The sequence below is a fragment of the Charadrius vociferus genome, unplaced genomic scaffold (genome assembly GCF_000708025.1).
Source record: "Charadrius vociferus isolate BGI_N301 unplaced genomic scaffold, ASM70802v2 scaffold92, whole genome shotgun sequence".
Lineage (NCBI taxonomy): Eukaryota > Metazoa > Chordata > Aves > Charadriiformes > Charadriidae > Charadrius > Charadrius vociferus.
Genome location: NW_009647874.1, coordinates 3,617,923 through 3,638,972, shown reverse-complemented (window position 1 = coordinate 3,638,972; position 21,050 = coordinate 3,617,923). Strand labels below are relative to the sequence as shown.

At 43.8% G+C, this 21,050-nt stretch overlaps 1 protein-coding gene across 1 annotated transcript; it reads right to left on the bottom strand.

The window, feature by feature from the left end:
- Positions 1-5,848: 5,848 nt before the first annotated feature.
- CREG2 (cellular repressor of E1A-stimulated genes 2) lies at positions 5,849-19,736 on the bottom strand. Its single transcript, XM_009883118.1, has 3 exons — positions 19,543-19,736; positions 8,142-8,255; positions 5,849-5,996 (listed from the first exon to the last, which is right to left on the bottom strand). The coding sequence occupies exons 1-3, from the start codon at positions 19,734-19,736 to the stop codon at positions 5,849-5,851; spliced, it is 456 nt and encodes a 151-aa protein (XP_009881420.1).
- Positions 19,737-21,050: the final 1,314 nt, after the last annotated feature.

Here is a 21,050-nt window from a genome sequence, read left to right as displayed (position 1 = left end):
GGCCTGCGGGAAGGGGCGGGGTCTGAGGGCGGAAGGAATGGGCGGAGCTTGTCTGGGGCGGGGCGTAAATAACCCCGCCCCCTTTCCCGGCGGCCTCGCCCCGTGGGGAGCCGGTTGGGGAAGGATGAGGAATGGTGGGGAGAGTGCCAAAAATCAATATGCTGGAGAAAAAAATGAATTGGCATGAGAGATAAAGGCACCGAATAAACATGGCTGTTTTATGGTTCGCGTTTCCCGTTAAATAGAGTTATTTGTTACGTACCTCTTCTTCAGTCAACACCTTTAAAGTCTTACCTATTTTCTTTCGTACACGACATCTGTGCCTTTTTCCAGCTGCTGAAATGGATCACTGGTTTTCACCGGCTGCCGGCCTTTCGGGAACGGGCTCCTGCGCCCGCTTTTCCTTCACAAGTCGTGAACAGCTGTGTGGCCGTACTGTCTAAACCTACGCCATTGCCAAATTTTGGTAATGCCCTTTCCTTCCTAATCACAACTATACGTTGCGGCCACGGACGCAGACGGGGTCTAGTAGAGCCTGGGATGGTTTGTGCAGAAGGAGGCATTGGACAAAAGCCGTGAGCTCAGTCAACTGCCCTACCCTCTGCTGGCACCAAGGCCAGTACGTTCCCATTTCTGTTCCACAGTTGGTGTTCAAATAAATAAATACATGAATATTCACTTGAATAAATAGCAGCTCTCTGGTATCTGAAAGAAGCCTACAAGAAAGCTGGGGAGGGACTTTTGACAAGGGCATGTAGTGATAGGACGAGGGGAAATGGCTTCAAACTGGAAGAGGGGAGATTTAGATTAGATATTAGGAAGAAGTTTTTCACTCTGAGGGTGGTGAGGCTGTGGCACAGGTTGCCCAGGGAAGCTGTGGATGCCCCATCCCTGGAGGTGTTCAAGGCCAGGCTGGATGGGGCTTTGAGCAACCTGGTCTGGTGGGAGGTGTCCCTGTCCATGGCAGGGGGGTTGGAACTCGATGATCTTCAAGGTCCGTTTCCAACCTAAACCATTCTATGATTCTATGAAATAAAGAAATAAATAAATAGGATTATTTATTTATTTATTTATTTCAAACCCAAAGTATTCTTTAAAGTAAGTCTTCAGCATTCTCCCAAAGTACCCGGCAGTGTTAGGACTCTCTCCAAAGGCACCGAGCATTGCGAGAAGAAGATTAAAGCAGCAAAATCAAGAAGACAGCCAAGACGGAGCAGACAAAGTAACGCGGAAGGGGCTGTGGAGAAGGAATGGGAGAAGCTGAGGGAAGTACACAGAAAAACTAGAGTTAATGAAGAACAAATTAGGAAAAAGAGGGTAAGGCAATAGAGCAGCAGGAGAATGTTGGACGGGAGAGGGTATGTGGAGGTGGTAGCAGAGTAGGGGCAGGTGAAGGGTGAGTTGTGTTGAAGGACGGCATGTGACAGGCAATTCGGAAGGAGCACTAATTCAGTGTTTGGCAAAAAGCAGATCAAAAAAAAGTGACAGTATTTCAGTGAATCCAAAAACGTTGTTCAGATGAGAATTTTTTGGTAAAAGAAGTGAAAGACACTTAGTGTAATCAGCATAGACATCACTCCGGAAACGGGATAAAAGTAAAAAGGGTCAGTACAAAGGAAAAGAACAGCTGCAGGAAATGTTCTTTTGAGAATATGGAGTCACTGGAAATAGGAAACCGATGTTGACTGTGATTTGTACAGGTTAGGAAACTGTTGTCACGGTTCTCACAGCGAACGCGGTCCAACCAGTGGCAAGACAAAGGCTGTGAGGCGTAAATAGGAAACACAGGCTGCTTCCTATAACCTTTATTGGATATGGAGTGGGAATTTTAGTGGGAGAGCTTGAATTTTGTTAAGAGGAGATGGTGCGGGAAAGCAAGAGGCAAAGGTAACTTGTCAGCCTTGGCTGAAGACAACGTGCCAGGGGAAAGCCGGCAGCGGCGAACAAGCTGTAACAAGAACTCGTAAGAGCAAGGCTAGCAAGGGAAGAAATAACACTGAGGAAACTTCCAAAACACCATTAATGCGCACCTGAGAGGTGAGTGCTCAGTCCCCACGTGCAGAAAAGAAGGAATGGTGTTAAGAGTGACATTTAACTGCCACGGGGAAAGCAAATCTGACAGTAATGAGAAGCCGAAAGAAAGATAAAAGGTGCTTGGCTAGACTTTTCTTCCCCAGAGAAAAGCAAGGCTGTACCGAGGCAGATCTGAGTCTCAATTCCCAGAAGCATTTTGAGAGAAATTAGCTTGCTTCAGGAAAACTGAAAAAAAAAAAATAATAAAGGAGCAGCTATTCAGATGAGATAGAAATTGTAATGGCTGTCAGGAAAAGGTCAGTTTCTCTGGCTAATGCTGTGGTGCAGACTACAGAATATTTTAACTGCAGTTTCCACTTTGAATTTCACTTTATTTGCATTTCTTCTCCATAGGCGTTTTGTTAACAATGTTCAGTATCTTTAGAAATCAAAACACATTACAAACTGCAATACACAGCCAGAAACAAGACAGGTAGCATTTCATCCGGCGAAGTGCTGAAAATTTCATCAGAAACGGAGCACTCTTTGGTGAAATAAGAACAGCAGTTCAAGCTAGCTGTGCTTAAATCCTGTACACGCATTATGTTTGTACAAATTAGCAAAAAGTGAGAACCCAAGTTCAGAACTTTGTCTTCCTTTTTTTTTCAGCAAGTATAGGGACATGACTAAATGCTTCTCTTAAATATTGCAAAACCACAGTTAAAGTTCTAAATAATACACGTTGCACAACAGCCTTTTGGGGGAAAGCTACAGAAATAACTAAAGTACAGAACACATGGAAATAAATTCAGCTAGTTGAAATTCTTAATAAATTCATAAGGGCTTATCAGGACCTATTATAAAAATGCTTATTTGATCTAATAATTAAAGCACAACAGGTAAATAGGATTTTTGCTGTTGACTTGAAGTGAAGCAAGATCAGACTATTTACAGTCTTGAGGAACTGTGATTTTATTATGATATCTCTATAACACTCTTTGGGTTAAAAGCTTTAACAAACATCACGGACCACGTGATGACCAATATCACTTGAGACACTGATCAGTTTAAAGACAAATCGGAAGTAAGTAGTATATAAATAATAATGTAAAACCCAATTAAGCAAACTACATTCTCCTCCCTTTTTTTTTTTTCTCCAGAAGAATCCATTCAAAACCTGCAGGTCATATTCTTGATTAATTTCTACAGGCTTTCAAGGACTTTTATCGTAGCTATACCTTGGGCGAAGGAAGCATGAAATGAGAACAGGTGATTTAAGACAGCATTTCTTCTTGAAGCCCCTTTTGTCACTTTACGTGCCCTCGCCGCCTCATGTTTTGAGGTTCTGTCAAGAGCCTCATGGCAGGTCCATATAGAAAAGCTTCTTGATGAATGTGTCCATTGACAATAAAGAAGCTACTCCAATTAATCTAGGGGTGCAAGGAGACAGCCGATAGCAAGCAGGGTATTGTAAATTCCAAAACCTTTCTTAGTGCACACTAACTTCTTAAAGAGTTCAAGCTCTACTGAACATTGTTGATACAATCCCTTACTGCTTTAAGGCAAGAGCCTTAATAAGTTAAGGGGTAAGACACAGGACCATGTCACTGTTACCAGGATGTCTAAGGATGTAAGTGTAATTGAGAGTATAGTAACAGGAGCATTTCTAAAATTCTTCTGCTCTCCTTCAGCTTGTTTAAACATTAAGCTTGTACGCTGGATTTGCTTAATGCGTGAGTGTTGAGGGGCGGGGGAGAGAATAGGCAGTTCAGGTTTCTCTGGGAATAGCAGTGAACTGGGATAATGAAACATGTAATTAAAGTTGCACAGAAATGTCAGACCTGTGGAGATTCCCTTACAGGGTCTAGTGCTCCGCCTGTTGAACTTGGTTTTAAAAGTCCCATTAATCCCAATGGGCAAAGTATCAAATCCGTAGTGGACAAAGATCTCCATGAATCGAGGAGGATTTCACTTGATGGTATTCTACAATCTGTACAGGATGGGCTGTTTTGCTTCAGTGTTACACAGTACAAGACTCAGGGGCAAACTCAAATGGGAAAATACTGCTCATCTGCCAAGGAGAAAAAAAAAAAGTGAAATGGATTCAGGCAGGACGCTTCCTCCTTTGGCATAATTACCTCTGCAAAAGATCTGCACTGCTAACGGAGTCTCTGGCAATGAGACAAGAAAAAAAAAATGCTTATGAGTGTCGAAATAAATTTTTCCTCCCACATTTGTCTTTGTTTCTTACAGAATATCAGGAATGGTGGTGATGCCCGGAGCCAAGGGCTAAGTGGCCCCTGGTAGCTAAACCAGCATGGTGCCCAGCTCTGCTCCAGGAATGACTTCCTTGCTCCGTGCCTGAACCGAAATAAGCTCAGCTACACTTAATTGGCTTCCAGCTGGTCAGAGCTCATGTCACTGCCTCTGAGCTCTGCCCGGGGATTAACCTGTACAAGCTCAGGTCGCTCGCCCGGGACCCAGGCTCCTCCTCAGCCTGGCTGCGGCGCGGGCTGGTGTCCAGAGCTTGGGTGCCCTCCCAGGGATGCTGGAAGACGCGCAGAAGATGCGCAGAAACTCCATCTCAATGTCTCTTTTTCGTAATGTAACAGGGAGAACGCAAACTGCGTGCGGACTTTGCAGGTTAGCCACGGGACCGGTCTTGCTGTCATACCCTTAGGAACTGCAGAATAATTTTAGCAGGACATCTCAAGAAAGGGCTGAAGGTGAAAAAAATAGCTTTGGACTCTTTTGGTATTATCACATGAGATGCCATAATGTGTTTGCAACGAAGTTTGCACTTTCCACACTGGGAAAATTAGTTTTTCATGGCCTGAAATATCTGCCTATCTTTAGGCTTCCTTAAAAAATAAACGCACGAACAAGCCCTTTAAAACTTGGTGAGGAAGCAGAGTTAAGGGACTGGCTCCACCCCTGGATGAGTTAGTGATGGTTTACAAAAATCAATTGCACAAATGAGTTAAAAATAAAGCAGTGACTGGAGAAAGGATGCAAAAAAAAAAAAATAAATAGGGACTACAGGCTATTAAAAATACTTTTCCTGTCTCATAACAAGAATAGGCTAGCAGAGAACATTTGCTTAAATTCTTCGTATGAGAATGTTTATCCTTGCATTGGGATAATCCTTGTGGGGCTGATTTGGTTTGGGCCCTTAACGTGTTTAACCAGCTTTGTGTTAGTAAGAGACAAGTTATACTGGAGGCGTGTTGTTTGAGCTGCTTGCATTTTTTTCCTACTAAAAGAGATAATTTCTACTCAATTTCCAAGTGAAATATCAAATTAGATAATTAGGGAAAAACACATGTAGCAAATATAATTTAGCAAATGAGGACAGCTTTAGCAAAATATTTTTTTAAAACTTAAATATCTAAAGTTGCAGCTATTAAGTTTATCTTAGAGTACTTACAAACCAAGTAGCAGTAATAGCTCCACAATACATAGAGGGCTCTGAATAGGCAATTTGCTTTTTCTGTAAATCAGAACATTATATTTAGCACATACTGTAGTTTCCCTGTGGGTGCACAGCAATGAAAGTCAAAACAAACAGATACAAAGCATTTTTAAGCAGCGTTCAAGATGATGCATTGCTTGTTTGAAATGACACGTTTGTACATTGCAGGGTAGGGCTAGTATCCACCTCTCCTTTATAATTTGAAAGTCTGTGTTGGTTTATTTTCACTCTGCTCCATGTAAGACAGGGCTATTTTGAAGCCTTTGGAGGAAAAAAAATCACTGTAAAGTAACCATTCAGCATGAAATCTTTAAAGTGTTTGGAAAGGAAACTCAGAAGGTCTCTATCTTGAAGCCCATTTAATCATCCTTTACTTGGAACTGCTTTTAAATACTCCTCTACTGCAATGGCAGAAACTTCTCCATACCAGCTTTGAAGCCAGATGTGCTCAACATTCATTTTCATGAAGAACCACTCATAGCTGCGAGGCCACTTTCTTACCACCGGGTGCCTGGAAGGACAAAGACAAGAGAAAAAAAAATAAATTAAAAGATGTGCCAAAGCATATGCATGGTCTGCTTTTTTTCTTCAGCCTAGTGTGCTCAGCCAGGGTGAAACCTGAGATCTGAGAACCACCACCATTCACCTTTTTTGCCATCCCTTGCAGTAAGATTTATGATCTTCCATGCCCCAGTCCGGTGAGAACTGCAACAGAGCACCCCTCCTATGAGGACAGACTGAGCGAGCTGGGGTTGTTCAGCCTGGAGAAGAGAAGGCTCCAGGGAGACCTTATTGTGGCCTTCTGGTACCTAAAGGGGGCCTACAGGAGAGCTGGGGAAGGACTTTTTACTAGGGCATGTAGCGACAGGACGAGGGGGAGTGGCTTCAAACTGGAAGACAGTAGATTTAGATTAGATATCAGGAAGAATGCCCCATCCCTGGGGGTGTTCAAGGCCAGGTTGGATGGGGCTTTGAGCAATGTGGTCTAGTGGGAGGTGTCCCTGCCCATGGCAGGGGGGTTGGAACTCGATGATCTTTAAGGTCCCTTCCAACCTAAACCATTCTATGATTCTATGAAGGCAGCCAGCGAACACTGCCTTCCCTTGTTGCAGAACCCCATCTCGAGGCAGATGTTGCTTGGTCTCTAAGTGAAAAAAGCTAGGGGAGATTCTCTGAACGGGTGTCAGGGTTGTGCCTATACCTGTTCAAGGGAAAGGGTGTTCTGAAAATACTACATCTTTGGTAGCCGCTGTTGTGGTATGGCAGGAGAGCTAACAGAACTGGCTCGCAGGCAGAGCACAGCCTCTTTGAGCTGTCGCCTACTACAGCCTTCCTGTCTTGTATTTCTGTCTCATTTCTCAGGCCTGCCTTTACAGCTCGCTCAAAGAGACCCTCCCTGCCAGCAGTGCTGGGGGCAGGCATCTGGTCCCCAAGACACGGCGAGTGCATCTGCAGAGGATGCTGTGAGATGCTCAGCAGCAGTGCAGGGGTATAGCAGCTCGAGCCACGGTCTCCAGGGGAGCGCGGTGCAAGTCGAGGGCAGACCCTGCAGAGGAGATGGTTGGTTTGGCAACCTCTGACTTGAGCTGGGGTTTCCCACCATTTTCTGAGTTGTCCCTTTGAGCACCCATGACTGTGGCATTGGGACACGGCTCCATCTGCTGCCAGCATTGGATGGGGTGAGACCCAGCAGCCCTCACTGTGTCAGTCTGCATTTTGCTCCCTGACAGTGGAGCATCCACTTCTGAGGCACTGATGGACTCTGACTTGCGTAGGAATCTGATTTCTGCTGAAAATCTGAAGTCTGTAAATAAAGCTCATGTACCCATACAGCCCCCATCTATCCCGTTTTTGCTATTGATGGGACACCCGCTGACAGAGTCCCACCATAACCCCTTCCAGCAGGCCAGAGAGAATGTCACCTCTGGTCTGTTTTGGATCCCAGTTTCCCAGCAGTATTTCATTGACCAGGCAGGGTGCACCTGGAGGACCATACCCGGCAGCCGGTGTGGGAGGTGTGTGACCCAGCTACATAATGTTTGGGCTTTTCATGCTTGTTATTCTGAAGACCCACTGGAGGGCACAGGGGCACACCCTGGGTGTGTACCTGTGTGTCAGGATTGTGTTTACCTATGCTCAAAGGAGACTGTTCTGTAAGTATTATGGTGTTGGAAGCAGTTTTCGTGGTACGTCATGGGGGGTAATAAAACCCATAAACTCCATCCTGCAAACTGATGTGTAAGCCCAAAGGCAGCAAAGCTCTGCTCTGTCTCTGGGTAGGGGGCTGTGGCTGAAGAGCACTGCTTCTCCTAGGCGGGGAGGAATCATTAAAGGTAACAAATACACTCCGGATTTAGGGAATCTCTCCTCGGAGCCAGGTGAAATATTTTCATAATCCTCAGATTATAAACCACGTGCCTTACCAGAGTCCAACACTGACTAATTGCATTTCCGTACTTCATTACCTCCAGAGTTAAAAGGAGGTCGCACAGCTCTGCCTGTCGTTCCAAACCATGCAGGAGCCAATGTGCTCCATGGCTCCAAAGTTAAGACCAGGCTTGTTACTTCTCAGATTTTACCATACCAAAACGGCCGCATATTTGTCTCAAACCCGCAGGTTGCACTCTACTACATAGAGTGCCCATTACATACAGACCTGGAAAACATTGCTTGCTTGGCAAATTCCACTTCCTCCGGAGGCACCGTGACCATCTGTCCCATGAGAGTCAGCCTGGCGCACCTTGGATCCTCCGGATCAATTACATTTTTTCTGTGCACAGAGAAAAATGCTCATGTGTAAATAGCTTGGTTTCTTTGTTAAGGGTTTTGGAGATAGATGAATTCCTGCTTGCACATAAAAAGACGCAGTATTTTGTCAAGCCTTGCAGGTCTTTTCTACACCCAGCTATAACATTAGAGGGGAGGGGGCTCTTGAAGGAATACTCACCTGAAACAGATCTCTGCTTAATCTTAATTTACTCTCTTAAAAACTGGATTAATATATTTTAGATTGTAAAAAATGCGAAAATGGCAGTTTTCCCAGACATATGTACAGACCTCCATTCAGGATTCTGAAGATAAATGGTGAGATGGTTAGTCTGTTTCTATGCCTGCAAAATAAGCGTGCAATTGAGTATTTGCATGTAAAACCTTGTGCCTATCCTAGAAACTCAATCCTTGTTCATGTTTACCCATTTTTCAACTGCTTTACACCAATGAGACAAGTAAGGTCTATTAAAAAAATATTCTCCAACTGCCTTCATCCTTCAGACTGAGACAAGGAAGGTACTTGTTGCTTTTTGGCTCTTTCTGTACAGTAATAATAAATAACTCCCATTAGTAGCTGTGGGGCAATTGCTGACTCCAGCATATACAATACAAGGATATCAATCATAAGTAAATTGACCAGTTGCAGAAAAAAAGTTGTATGAAATGATTGCAAAGGCCTGATCCTGGCAAGCGCTGAGCAGCCCCAAGTTCCATTGCCAGCAGTTTGAGACTGCTCAGCATCTCACGGGACTGTCTCCCCATGTAAGAACATAAGCCCGAAAAACTACATTAGGAAACAAAGACCGTATTTCTTCTTCTCTGTGTTTTAATCTGAAGCAGCAAATCCCAGTAAATTACATCTCATCTGTGTGTGATTTTACTTAAAGATCGTGGCTTGAGCCCTTTAGCCTTAACTGTGCGCAATCTGCAATGGCTTTTTTTTTCGTTATAGTTCTCACTATGTGTCTGGGGCATGCAGGAAACATATGGGCATCCTCCTGCAGCTAATTTAACACCTGCAGATTCCCCACAGATGGTTATGAAAGACTGTGTAGCTCACTGGATGAAGTATCTGCTTTTATAGATAGGGCCATGAACGCAGATACGCAAGGAAGTATGAGGGGCTGATTGATAGTCAGTTATGCCCAGTAAGCACTTGGCACCACCTGTAGCCTGAGCTCCAAAGAGCCATTTGCAGTCACATCATCTCTGGGATGTTTTTCTGCGTCCTGTTCAGTCTGGAGCAGCAGTTGTCTGAAGAGGGTGTTCAGCTTAACGACCCCTGGACAAACTCCGCTCCCACTCTTTTCATTCTGCCACACTTTCTGCATGGGAGGATGGGCAGCTGGGTAAGGATCAAACTCAAACTTTCTGTTCATATAAATAAATAAATAATGGTGTAATTTTCTCTAGCACGTTTCTTTTTATTATGAAGTAATAAATGAATGGTGTTCCGAGTACCTGAAAATCTGCATTCCCTACCCTGGCACTGGGTTTATTTCTATCCATGTGCATTCAGAGTACAAACTTGTCCACATGGTCACCTTGGCACGCTGTAGATCCTCAACGCTAACTCCTATGGCATGTTGGAGATGCGGTTTCCATCTGGCTTACAGTGGCCTGAGAGCATCCCGTCTCTAAACAGCTCCATGCCCCGGGGACACCCATAGCTCCTGGCATTTCTTTTCCATAGGCTTTGGGTGTTGTGTGGCCATTCAGCGTGCGTGGTCCAATGAGAAGCTCACCCGCCAAAACACAAATAAATGTAAGTGAATACAGCACGTACAGCTGTGGAGAGTGGAGCTGAATCCCACAGACAAAGGGTGACAGCCGAGGGCAGTGCAGATTCACATTCTTGCAGCTGTTGGCCCTGGATAGCAGTGTCCCAAAGTCCATTTGAAGTGATCTCCTGGTCTATTGTTATCTTTTGTGCTCAATCTTAATACTGTATCAACAGCCTCTACATATACTTATATCTTTAACTTGACGATTCTTAAAAACACAGAAGAGAAGGGGCTTCTCGCTAGCAACACTTCAGTTCTGAAGATTGCTTTAAACTAATAACTGTGTATCTGTCTGTATGAAACCATTTCCTTGGCAGCCCAACAGCATCGTAAAACAGCTGAAGAGCCGGAAAAAGCAGGAGGATTCGCAAATGCCTTTCTTGGGCATAGCTCCTAGGTAAGATGTTGTTAATTACTTTTAGAAGGGAATTAGAAAGGGATTGTTGTTAAAGGATGTCTGCATTTCACAGAGTGGATCAAAGTGATAGATTTGGGCATGATCAGGAGCAGTGGGAGATTTTGGTCTGACACCTTCTCAAATTACAATTATTTGATCTTTCTGTGCAAGTACATGTTTATTCTAAAAACATACTCATTGATTCTTAGTAGGCAATAGACCTGACGTTGCTGTGGTTATGCAGTGAATCCTGCCTGCCTTTGCCGAGATGTTTTTGCCTGATAGGACTAGTGTCAGATGTGACTCTTCCCTGATGTACAGGAAAAACTCCTCTCCACATATTTGGCTGACAACAAAACCCACACACTGTACATCCGTATCTGGAATGTTTCTATTTCTGTTTTCTTTTTCCCTGGTTCCTTCTTCTGTTTGCAGTTTTCACTATGTAATTGTGAGTCAGAGTGTTACACTGATCGACTCACACAATACCATCTCCCCAGTAAAAGTTATTCAAACCGAATTTTGCATATTGGAATAACATTCTGGAGGGTCGGTTTGTTTTTCTGGGAAACGAGGCAAACAAATTATTTGTTGAGATTATGTTAGATGAAGTCTTGGAAGAGCTGAACAGGACAATGATACCTTTGATTTCAGTACGCTGTGTTATTAACTCTGTTGGCTTTGCTTTTAGCGCTGCCTCTTATCATAGGTTTTTTGTTTCAGAATAAGAACTTTGTATTCTAATCTTCCATTAGCATTAGTATTTTCTTTATCAAAGGAGCCCTTCATATTGTGAAGTAAATCTGTTTCAGCATGGTTTTTGGCATAGTATTTCCCTAATAATGTATGGTTACTTTTACACTTTTAAGCCATCAAAAATCACTAAACTTACAGCTACGACTTCTGACTCCATTGTGAGCAACAGGTCTTGAATTTTCAGCGGTGTTACCAGTGCAACTAATGTAAATGCAGGCTTTGCTTCCTAGCAGTAAAGGGATATAGCCAGGGATACATCTCATGTTTTTATTAAAGATAATAGAGGGATACCAGGGATAAATAGTTATATTTACTAAAATATTCCTCCCTCACATCTGTAGACGTCTAGCACCAGTCATTTCTTGCCTTCTGTATAAATAAACACATACTTAGCTCCCAGTCCTTGGGTTCCTTTTATCTCTGTTGGCACGAGAACAAGTAGGTGCGGAGAAGCGACTTTGTATAACATTTTTGCGCTGCTGACTGGGGCCGAGGGGGAGGCAGAGCCAGGGGAAGAGATGGTGACACTGTCTCTCTGTCCAGGAAACCTGAGGTGGCTTCTCAGTCCCTGTCTTCACCAGAATCAGGTCCTTTGTCTCCCTGGAGAGGCTATGATAAAATATGAACTGAGGGGAAGAGAAAGCAGGGAACTGTGGAAGGAGACCAAGCGATAGGGAACACATTTATTTTTTCATGCTTATGTAAAATACATACACCTTGTTGCAGAAATTGAGGGAAGCCAGATTAAAATGGAAGAAGATTCAGTTTATGTATTAAAAGAACACAGTGCATTAAGAGAGATTATCTTAATTATTCATCTGATTTGTGAAGAGAGAAGAACTGATTGTCTCCATTCGTCTGCTTATGGTGAGCAAACTAGATATGCAGAATTTGACCCAGTCCATCTCACAACTCCAAGCGTGTGAGATGAATGCATCGGCTGCATTCACTTAAAAAGGTGTGAGATTATTGATCTTAAGGAGAAGTCTGTGTCCCAGTGAGATATGTTTCCCAACAATGATGCAATGCCATGAAGCGCACCGCTGATGAACACGTCCCACTTATTTTACTCTGTACCACATCCGCACTTTCTGGGTCATGGTTCAAGAGTCGTTCAGAGTAAAGAGTTCCACCTACTCATTAAATTGTTTACTACGCTGGCCATCTCTTGGATTTTAATTAGAAGGTTCCTATACAACTACTAGCCAAGTCCAGATTTGATGAACCCATAGTTCAGGCTGATGCAGTTATATTGAGGATGATGTTGGGACTTTGTTAGGATTCCCTTTTGCAGGTGAGACCTCTGCTTTGACTGATGCTGCTCTGTCTCCTGGTTTCTGATCAAAACTATCCCTGGGGTATCGTCTTAATTCTCAGCCTCTGCAGTCCGTTAGTGAGGTGAAACAGATCTGGCACAGATCAGCAGTAAAGGCAAAACAGGGGTTTGGGAGGCACTTGGGAAGGAGAGCTAGGTGTTCCTGAGAAGGAATTGGTAGGAGGAAGGCGGGAGGGTTCAGTAATGCTCCAGGGACTGGGGGAGGAAGCAGGCGTCTAAGGAGGGGAATCTCTCTTTTTTCTTCTTCCCTAGCCTCCTTCTCCCACAGAGAAGCTGCCATCCTTCTCCTCCACTTCCCTGAGGACACAGGACCTTTCATCCTCACCGTCAGGATCCATAAATCCTCCCCATCTCCCCTGAATGCAGGTCTCCCTGCCCTATGAGAAAGCACTGCTTTTACCCCTCTATTTCTTGAGCAGAATGGAAAAGAAAAGAAATCGGGAAAGAGCTTTGTCTTATTGCAGAAAAGGAGAGCCAGAGAGCTAAGAAGAAAGCCCCAGAGAACAGGTTTTCTACACTTTTTTTCTACCTCAGAGCATGCAGCTCACGTGTGGCATAAGGGCAATAATGACTATCTCCACACATCCTGACCTTCCTACAGCGGCAGCAGAAGCCATACAAAGCCATGCAATTAGGAGGTGGTGACTGGCTGCTGGAACAGCTCATCCCTGCCACCTCCCACGGACGCAAGGTAGGCACCCTGTCACCCTGCGCTGGGCTCCTCTTCACCTGGTCCCAAACTAGGCATGAGGGGAAGACTGAGTTGTTTGCTAGTATATGCAATACATCATAGAATTTTCTGTCCCCTAAAGTCTACAGAAAGGAAGAGAGGAAATGCTGTGTCCTCTGAGAATTATTGTAAAGTGCTTATAATTTTGATTCATAAATGTGATTAAGTTTGAAAATCAAGTTCTCCTCCTCTTACATTTCATTTGCTCACCACTCACCACTGGAGCCTCTGAAGCAGAAAGAATGTATTGGTGCTGCTAATCTGGGTGGCGTGAACGTCAAACAAAATCTCTGCTGAAAGCAATTTCATAATCTGAAAAGCTGCTGCTGGCCTTCAGCTGGATACGGCTGGGCAGTTTCACCCTGCCCTGCTCTGATTTTGACAAGAATTTCTTTATCAGCTGTGTTGAGAGCCAGCAAAGACAGTTAAAAGACATCTTTGCTTTTGCTTTTGAAGAGCAGTCTTCTGTTCTGAATCTGAAGTCAGGCTTGGGAGCTGAAGAGTATTGGTACAACGGCTCTTCTGCATCCAAGTGAGCCTGTATTCATAGTATATCTGTTTTCACATTTTAAATAATTTACCCTTCCTAGAAGATAATCCTTGCTAGACTGTTTTAATTAGAATTTGTTAAGTGAAGTCAATCTATTTGTCTATCTTCATGGACAGTAACAATTCACTTCGTTAGCTGAACTCTCTGTGTCAGACAGGAAACGTTTATACAGTTTAACCATAGACAATTCACAGGGGAAAAAAAAGAATCACAGCATCAACTATTTCTGTAAACAGAGTCAGAGAAACATATACTACTTCACTAGAAAGGGATTTGGGGAAGTTGGTAATTTAAGAATACAGGAAAAAAAATAGTAATTTAGAGCTATATTGTGTGCATTGGGTCATGATGATAGTAGGTTTTGTATTTGACTTTCTAAATTGGTATCATCCTGATTTTTTAAATACAGATTTTTCAGGAACAGCTACTGACATAATTATTTGCATATGACTAAAAAGGACCAATATAAATACCACAACTAGAAATGTGTCTGTGCCACAGAACCAGGAGGTGGATCTCAGAAATTGAGGGATGTCTGGATTCAGCCTTTGTCTTCCGCGTGCGTCATTTCTCTTTGTGTGAAGATGCAGCGCCAAATCTCTTTGCTATAATCATCCTGGTATTAACAGACAGTGACTCTACAAACCCAGGGGCAGTTAAATATTGGATGGCCAACCAACATCTCAAAGGTTACGCTTGCTACCCATGGGAAGCTTACCGCCTCTCAGGACTGCCCGGGAATGAAGTCGGCAGTTTATGGACGCTGCCGATCAACCACGCAGCAGGGACCCCAACCCACCAAATTACCCTCCTAGTCCCACGCGATCCAGAAATGCTGGAGATGCTCAGTGCTTCCCATCAGCTTTTTCAATGCAGAGTTTAGGAAACCTACAGAGTCAGCTTATATCCACAGAAGACATCTGCCCGGTTGTGGCGATCTACTGCCTCAAGCAGTAGGTAAGCATGGTGGGTAAAATGGCTCTGATGGAGCCACCCCTGATGCAGATGACAAACCAGGAGAGGAACCTGGGTCCCTCAAAATCATTCCCAGTCTGCAGTGTGGATTTGAAACACCATCCTCCAAACTAACAGCAAAGGAAAACAAATGCATGGACTGACCCCATTGCTGCTTTTCTTTCTTTCCCCTTTGTGTGAAAACCAGTTCATGGCAGCCGTGTAACTGCTCCTTCACTAAGAAAGCTGCAGTTGGTCCCTACGAATGCGCCAAACCTGATGTCAAGGAGGCGACACACGTTTAAAATTAATTGCCTGTTTTCCAGACTGCAGCTGTAATGAGGCAGCCCAGGAGCTTGCTTGGAAAGGGAGATCCTCTGAGCAGCCCTGTGTCTTGGGAAATGCGTTTAGAACAATAGCTGCTCTATTCTTTAATGTCGGGCTCGGTCTTGCTCCCTCTGAAGGCTGTAAGAATGGGACTCAATCTTTTCAGCTTGTCTGTGGCACAGACATGCCAGCTTAGTCTATTTATAGCCCTGAACCATTTAATTTTTCTTGCCTCTATTATCCATTTATCAGCCTTCAGATAGGATGCAGTGTAGTTACTAACGAATGCTGTGTGTAGCTTGGCCATCAGAGAGCCTTCTCAGAGAAGTGCAGCCCGTCTCCCTCTGGGAAATGGCAGTCTCTAGGTCAGAGATGAGGAATCCAGACTGTAGCCGCGACGTTATAATGTCTTGCAATTAGTGCCTGTTCAGATGCCTTGCAGCTCTCTTTCTTTCGTTATTTAATGTCATTTCTCTTATTAGTTTGGGCTTTTCAAATTTTCTCTCCAGCTGATTAAATATTAAGGCTGGAACACCAAAAAGGCCACTCTGTATTCCTCACATCCCTGAAAGTTGAAAATATTTATTGTCATGGTTTGAAAATTGAGTCTGTTCTGAAACAAAACAAATGAAATTCGCTACTAAATAAATTTAATATCAAACTGATGTACATGCACACAAGTCACTTGATACTCATTAGATACAAGAAGACTATTGAAATGTCAGCTATGTTTTCTTTCTAAAGGCCAGAGATTTCTTTTGCGTGCAATAGGTCAGAAGCATTTTTCAGGAGAGTGCCAAATACTCCCAGGAGCATCGACTACAGGCATCGACCAGCTTTCACATTTATTTTAGTTCTTACAACTCAGAGTAGATTAATAATGAAATTCTAATAAAATTCCACGTGAACATGAGCTACAAATACATTGCTGGCATACAAGGACATGAACTTTCTCACGTAGAGCATTATTCATTTAGCTATTTTGTCTAATTATTTGGAAACCAAAACAATGACGCCCTTGGCTGAGAGAACTTTTGGTATTAAAACCGTCTATAAATGACACTTTCCTTTGCGAGCGAAACCCCGCAGACACCATCTTAATACTAGCGGGACTCGAGGTCTTTCAGAGAAAAAGGTTTTGCTTCTCGTACAGTCTGAGTAAAGAAGAGGAAGAAACCTGCTACACAGAACCGGAGCCACCACGCAGAGTTCTGCACGAAGGATGCTATGCGCTGTTTGCGTGGCATGGCCTGGCTATCTCGGGAGGCAGAGCCCACCCCTAAGGGATGCTCCGGCTGCCCTTGGGCGGCAGAGGTGGCAGGCCGGCCGTGTCACCAGCAGCACACCCAGTGCTGGGGACAGGCAACCCCACGCGCTGGCAGCGGGACCCCGACACCTTTGTTGTTTCCTTCGTTGTGGCGCTGCCCACAGAAGCCCCCTCTCGGTAGGATGCTGTGCAGGGCTGCGGTTTAAAGTGTTGCTAGTTTGAAATGTACAAATCACTCACGGGTTAAAACGGAAATTCATTTCTGACCCCGGTTACAGGGGGAAGGGAAAGAAGAAAGTTAAAAGTCCCAGTGCCCACGTGCGTCCTGGCTGTGAGACAGCCCCAAAGCTTCCTCCCGTTCTCCCAGCTATCGTCAAAAACACAAAGTGCAGCTCAAGAAATGCCCCAGCTTTTCATTCCCCGTATCGCTGCTTCTTTGCACTAATGCCAACCAACATCTGTTCCAGATGAGTACTCCAGAAATAATGAAAACCAAACTGAATGTAAGAACAAAATAAATAATGCAAGGAGCACTGATTAGACTCTGAATCTTTGTACTCAATTCAGTAGTAAGCTCAATATTTAGAGTACGATTACATGCTAAAATGGGGATGCCCTATTTTCCTCCACCTTCTCCTTTCCCCTCTCCTTTGCACTCCTCTGGCTCTTGAGGAGCCGATCCAAGTTATTAACCCAGTAGAAATCTAATCAAAAAAAAGGGAAGAGGTTTCTGCTGGGTTACTGAGCTAAAATAGGCCCGCCATATGGTCAGCTGAAGGGAGGGGGTGGGATTGCACAGCCAGGAGCAGCAGAGGCCATGGGAAGAAAGGAAGAACGACCGACTGAAAACCCTATTCTCGTTGTCGGGTTAATTTTCTTCACACTTGTATTTCAACGCAGGGTCAGGCAAAGCCCAGAGCTGATGGAGGACGGGGGGGGAGGACACAGCACACCACGCGACTGGTGGCAGGGAGGGAGAGTAGGGACGTGGCAACCGGTAATTAGTTTGGCCTAATCTGTCTTGGAAATCCGGGTTTAGCTCCTTGGCAGTGCCCAGAGAGCTCTTCTGGCCAGAGAGCATGGTCTCGGGCTGCGGAGGGGCCGAGAGAGTCGGGTGGCAAAATCCAGGTTGTCCTGGCTGCAAGACAAACAGCAGCCCATTCTGGCCCATGAAACAAAAAGGTAGTGATTTGGTTTGGAAATGAATAGCTACTTAATAGAAAGAGAGCAAATAAATATTCTCAAAGGGCTGTGATGGATGTGAATTTCATATTTCTATTTCTCTTTTGTTGGTGAATTGGCACTTTCCAAACAGGTAAATCAGGCGGTGACGTTGCTAAGACATAAAAGGCAAAGACTTTCAAGAGTGGATGTTTAAAGTCAGGGATGAAAGGCCACACTTAAGTGCCTAAATAGGTGTGTTGTTTTCAGAAGTGCTCAACACCAGAATTTATCATCAATGGAAGCTGCTCTGAGTCTTGAGCCTCTGAAAATTGGGCATTGGGTAGATGCTCGGAGATGGAGCTTAACATACATTTTTAAGCACTTGGTCTAGATATTCAGCTTACTGTTTGATTGAAAAAGCTTAGAAAGCAGCGATAAGTTCCATTAGCCTATTACAAAATAACTGATGCATTTATTTAAATTTGAAATTATTAATTCAAAATATTTAATGAAATAATTTTAAGGAATGAAGCATCCTGGTCTTAACTTCACCACTCTGTTGACCTTCTCAAGCATTCAAAGCTGAATTACCTTAACAAATTTTGTGATAGAAGGTTCCTTTTAGGTGTCTGCCATTGCAAGAGGGAGCCAATGATTTCTGTTCTTTGGGAATGGGATGTCAGCCTGAAATCACTTGTACTGCTTAGCACTGAGAAACATTTCATTTTACCACTGTATAACTCTTAAGAAAACAGACAGTATGTTCTGGAGGCAAATACAGACAAGTGCAATAGTAACATGCTTCATATTTGCCATTCACTGCTTTTTCCAGTGCTGTTCTCAGCAAGTGGGCTTGAGAGGTGGAATGGTGCCCAAGAGGTGGGATGGTGCCCAAGGCAATCCTCAGCTGGGGAAATCTGGGATCCAGTTCTTAAGATAAACCTCTCCTCCCCCAAAGAGGACCTTAAGTTGGGGTAAAAACTTTCAGTCCTGTTTCTTTCTGAAGCAGCCTGTAATTTCCAGTTCCCCTCTCTCTCTCTCTCCTTGGAGTATCAGCTAAGATCTGCTTTGGTAAGAGAGTCCTGTCTGACACAATTTCGATGTCAGGTACCTCATCACGTAAGGAGGCCTTTGGAAATAACACTTCACACAAGGGTGACCCAGCCAAGTTTGCCACACTTTTGGCTGTAAACAAACATATGGCAGAGCTATGTCTTTTTCAAGGAGACGAGCAGGGAGGGGAAAACTGAATCATCTTCCAGTCTACATTCGTATATTTTACACACATAAAGCTTCAGTGATCTGGAGTTATTCATTGTACATATGATTAGGAAGAAAGAAGTCAACTCACTGCTATCTCTAGAGAGACAAACCTGGGGCCGGCTGTAGATCAGTCAATCTCAGACCCGGATTCCTTTATGTGGGGGAGCATTTACCAACCGTTTGTGACATACAAGGTGCCAGAAATTTGTGACAATATCATATTCAACTGGACCCTCTGAAGAGGTGGAAATTGGACTGAGTGGCGTGGTCCTGAGTGTATAACATATGAACTGAGAGCCTGAGATCCCCTTACAGAGCCTGGAGAGCTAAAGCCCTGTCAAGGCAATCAGCAGTGCCTCCAGAGCTGGTCGGCAGAGCCAGGGTGTCTGCTTTACTGTGACTTGGATAGCCCTTGATACAATATGGACTTCATTGACTAGATCATCATGGCCTAGAATGGGATCTTGAACACGGCGATTTTATCTGGCACCTCCAAGAAGAGATTAAAATTGAGGTACGTTAATGTGCAAGCTGAAAGCCACTGCGTCTGTTGATGCTACACTATACTTCAAGGACACTTCTGCTTTTCTTTACCATGCTTTACTGGGGCAGATTACTGCAAAACAAAGCTAAGGAGGAGCTTGTAGCTGATGGTGGGAGCCAAAAACAAATACAAGGCATTGAAGCTGGGGACCCAGAATTTTGTTCTGAGGACTTTGTTCTCACTGAAGGTGGTAGTAGACCGATAAAACTCTGTTACCTGCAGAAATTTCCGTCTGCCTCTGGCAGGGTCAGAGAAGCCATGGGATTCTTCAGGAGATCTGCCACTGTGTTATCCTTTGGCGTCACGTAAAAGAAAGGGATGCCAGTGCTGTTATTGACGGGACCGTCGCTGAGAAGTAAACAGTTCCCATAGGGCATACCTTGGATCTGCAAAATCCAAATAAGCAACATCTTTGCACACAGATGGTTTACACTGGCAGGGATTGCCTCAAAGGGCTCTCACAGAGAGAACAGCACCCCCCAGTTGTTCAGTCTCCCACTTTCTGTTGTCATCATGAGACAGACCTTCTAAATTAGCTCTGCCATGCTTCTATACAAATAGACCTCTCCTCTATTTCTTCTTTCCAGTCCTGTCCATGACACTATAGGGAACATTTTCACTTCCACCAAATGAAAAACGTTTAAGTGCATTAAAATCAATGTCATCAGCATCAAGCAATGTTTACTCCAAAACAGCGCTGATAACCTTTCCTCAAACCCAAAAGGATACAGAGCCTAATTTAGCCTTGGTTCAGCCAGCTTTTGACGCTAATTTTGCCTCCCCTTTTGGCCTTGATTTGCAATGTGATTGCATCGGATTGCTAGAGTTTTAGCTAGAGTAGTGTTTAAAGTCAAGCGGGACGTCAGCTCAGCTGCCTGGGCAGGAACTTCAGCTGGGGATGGGGGTGTCTCAGCCACCAGGCCAGCCAGAGCAACCCTTCCTCCCATGCCGGAGGAGGGACACCAAGGAGCCAAGTTTTCTCCCATACACTGACCTGCATACGCACAGTGGATATAACGCATGCAAAAATGTCCTTGCCCAGTAGTGACACACTTTAATATTCTCCATAATGATTTCTACTCCTACTATGCTTTTCATCCCTTTATAAATCGCAATGACAGATACTTAATGAATTACTGGTTTTTCATATTTCTTTCCTTATGGTCAATTAGATGTTAAATAGTAAAATTATCAGTCAATACATTAATTCAATGTAACTGGTAAATCCTTTGCAGCAAAATCAAATCAAGTATGAATAGTTAATAAGAAAACTCTGGATGATGTTATTACCTGGATTGCATGCTTTCTGATGCTTAATGTTTATATGCCTTTAAAATTTTAATGCTTATAATGCTTATAAATGGTCCTTGTTAGCATTCCTTAGAAGGAACGCTGTAATGAAGCTACATAACTTAGAAACTAAAAATACTTGTTTATTATGAAGAGTTATGATGAAAAAAAAAATTAGTGCCTGTCAGTAATATTTCAGGCCATGTTTCCATTGACTAAAATGCTCAGTCTGTTGTGTATGGTTAATGTTACAGTGGATTCTCAAAAAGAATTGTGATCACAGGCAGCATAACTCAGCATTCAGAGCAGCAACACCTCCCCTTGGCATATCCAAATTTTATTAAGAATCCAATTTTTCTGTATTGCCTCTGTGTTGTACCTAGAGACAGCTAACTGCAGACTATATTATGGCTGCAATTCCACCAAGGGTTTCT